The sequence below is a fragment of the Herpailurus yagouaroundi genome, unplaced genomic scaffold (assembly GCF_014898765.1).
Source record: "Herpailurus yagouaroundi ecotype Mexico unplaced genomic scaffold, PumYag 215, whole genome shotgun sequence".
NCBI lineage: Eukaryota > Metazoa > Chordata > Mammalia > Carnivora > Felidae > Herpailurus > Herpailurus yagouaroundi.
This window is the reverse complement of record NW_024412446.1, coordinates 1397524-1400018: the sequence shown is the minus strand read 5'-3', so window position 1 is coordinate 1400018 and position 2495 is coordinate 1397524. Positions and strand designations below refer to the sequence as shown.

Sequence of the window (2495 nt, the reverse complement as noted above, 5' to 3'; positions counted from 1 at the left end):
GCCCTTTCGTTCTTAAGGCCAGGCTTGCAGAAGCCCTGGAAAGACTGCCATGAAGCCTCCAGTTTCTGAAGGTGCCAACCACCAAGAGCAGCATGGTTCTCACCTACAAGCCTCTTCTGGTAGGTGTGAATGTTTCATCCTTCCTCTTGGGTTTGCAATTCTCTCCACAGTCTTGATTGCTGTCTTTGGTGTACCACTTCCCTCTATGGTACAGCCCACTTCTTCTCCCTTCCTCCCCCCACTCCTCAGTGATAACATAACACTGGGGAAGAGAAGTTGTGAAGAGCTCCTCACTCTCAGCTAGCTTCAGTTTCCTTATTGGCACCATGACATCATCTCTACCCTGGAAATTCCATTGCCTGCCTGTGCCTACCACTCTGTCCCAGGCCTCAGAGTTCCTATAAAGAGGGGTTCCCAACTCAGTATCAGCACAGAGCACAGTTGGGTTCTGAAGCTTCTGGGCTCTGCAGTCTCAGCTCCAGGAAAGCCTCTCCTCTGCCAAGACCATGAAACTCTGTGTGACTGTCCTTTCTCTCCTTGTGCTAGTGGCTGCCTTCTGCTCCCCGACACTCTCAGCACCAAGTAAGTCTACTCTTCCAGCCATTACTTCTAGAGTCATGATGTAGGTAGTGCTGACTTTTCTAGTTAGGGCTGATCTAACAGTGGCATCTAGAGATTGGACAAAAGGGAGCTGGGAAGTTTTCCAAGTAGCCTGCTATTAAATGTAGAATCTAGTAAACAGTCAGTAATAGTCAATTTCCTGTTTTCTTAAGAAATAGTAACCAGTAGACTAATTTAAGTAAGTTCCTGTCTCTTTCTGTGCCTCGGTTTCCCCATCTGTAAAATGAAGGAAGTTATACACATGCCCCAAGACCCAATCCAGCTCCAATCTTCTAGAATTCTTTCATGACATTCTCTTACAATCTTCTATTTAGAATAAGACTCCTACTTACGGTGGGTGGGATTGGATACAAGGTACCATATTTTGGGATCTGGTAGCTCTACAGAGATGGCCACCGAATATCTATGATTAGAAGCCCAAATTAACAGGTCCTTGTAGAACTTCTATCTTACCCCTGCCTTTCTTTCCAGTGGGCTCAGACCCTCCCACCGCCTGCTGCTTCTCTTACGCCCTGCGGAAGCTCCCTCGAAACTTTGTAGTGGATTACTTTGAGACCAGCAGCCTCTGCTCCCAGCCAGCTGTGGTGTGAGTATCAACCCTGGGGCTGCTCTGGGAAGCAAGGGTGAAGGCAGGATTAGAAAGGGAGCTTGTTGGGGGAGGAGAGTGTTCTCAGGGCTGAATGAAGCTCTCCCAGAAGTCAGTGAGGATCAAGTCATGAAGTCACCTGTTGAGTTGTGGAGGGGGCTAGGTGGGAGCCAAGGGAGAGGAAGGGAGTTTCTGGAGGAGGAAGGCCAGGAAACTAGGAAAAGTAAAAAAGATGGCAGGAAATGTGGGCTTATTTTTTAAACCATGCTTAGAAAAACATGTGGAAAAGTCCCATTAAGGGCAATAGAGAATGAATGGGGAGATGTATCCATATTAATTGCAAAACTCATTTGTTCCTAATCTGGGCAACCCAGAAAATGGAGCTAAATCCAGAGTAGAAGTAAAAGGAGTCTAGTTCTAGCACCACTCTAGGAAGGGTTTCCCATCTATTAGAGCTGTCCAACATGAACCATGGTCAAGCAAAGGAAGTTGTCTACTACAGGCAATGTCCCATGGGATTCTAATCTGTCCATTCTTTGTTCCATAGATTCCAAACCAAAAGGGGCAGACAAGTCTGTGCTAACCCCAGTGACTCCTGGGTCCAGGAATACATGGATGACCTGGAACTGAACTGAGCGCTCCAGTCCGGGTGCAAGAGGTATCCAGGGAAGGTCACCTGAGTCGGACGTTTCTCAGTGAGACACATCTTCTCCACGCTCATGCTCTTCTCAGTAGTCCGTTCCTTCTCTTAATTTAATCTTATCACGTGCTGTATTATTGTATTTGGAGTCGTTTCTATTATTTGTTTTGCCAAAGGATCTTGTCCCCTATGGGGATGGTCCACCATCACTCTTTCTCTGGTATTGTAGACATATGGATAATGCAGCTGATTCCATGTGTTTTCAAAATAAAATTTCTTTAAAAATATAGACAATTTCTTTGCATTTTACTTTGATTTGGGGTGAAGGATATTGCCTGGTATTATGAATAGGGACAAACTAGTTTCCAAACACAGTAAGAATGAGCAATTACTGAATGCTTAATTGGGCTAAAATGTCTAAAGACATGACCTCATTCAACACTCTCTTTTATTTATTTATTTATTTATTTATTTATTTATTTAAATGTTCATTTTTGAGAGAGAGAGAGAGAGAGAGCGCATGCAAGTGGGGGAGGGGCAGACAAAGAAGGAGCAAAGAATCTGAAGCAGGCTCCAGGCTCTGAGGTGTCAGCACAGAGCCTGACAGGGGACTCAAACTCATGAACAGTGAGATCATGGCCTGAGCTG

The 2495-nt window shown here is 45.3% G+C and overlaps 1 protein-coding gene across 1 annotated transcript; it reads left to right on the top strand.

Annotated features, from left to right (window-relative positions):
- The first annotated feature begins 253 nt into the window (after window positions 1-253).
- Window positions 254-2133, top strand: LOC121017095 (C-C motif chemokine 4). Its single transcript, XM_040455175.1, has 3 exons — window positions 254-582; window positions 1093-1207; window positions 1755-2133. Exons 1-3 carry the CDS (start codon window positions 507-509, stop codon window positions 1840-1842), a joined length of 279 nt encoding a protein of 92 aa, XP_040311109.1. The 5' UTR covers window positions 254-506; the 3' UTR covers window positions 1843-2133.
- Window positions 2134-2495: the final 362 nt, after the last annotated feature.

What these genes read in the sequence shown, in the direction of transcription:
- LOC121017095 (XM_040455175.1), top strand. Translation starts at nt 507, where the DNA reads ATGAAACTCTGTGTGACTGTCCTTTCTCTCCTTGTGCTAGTGGCTGCC. An exon ending in CCCGACACTCTCAGCACCAA is followed by an intron (nt 583 to 1,092) that starts GTAAGTCTACTC and finishes CTTTCTTTCCAG; the next exon opens with TGGGCTCAGACCCTCCCACC. An exon ending in TGCTCCCAGCCAGCTGTGGT is followed by an intron (nt 1,208 to 1,754) that starts GTGAGTATCAAC and finishes TTTGTTCCATAG; the next exon opens with ATTCCAAACCAAAAGGGGCA.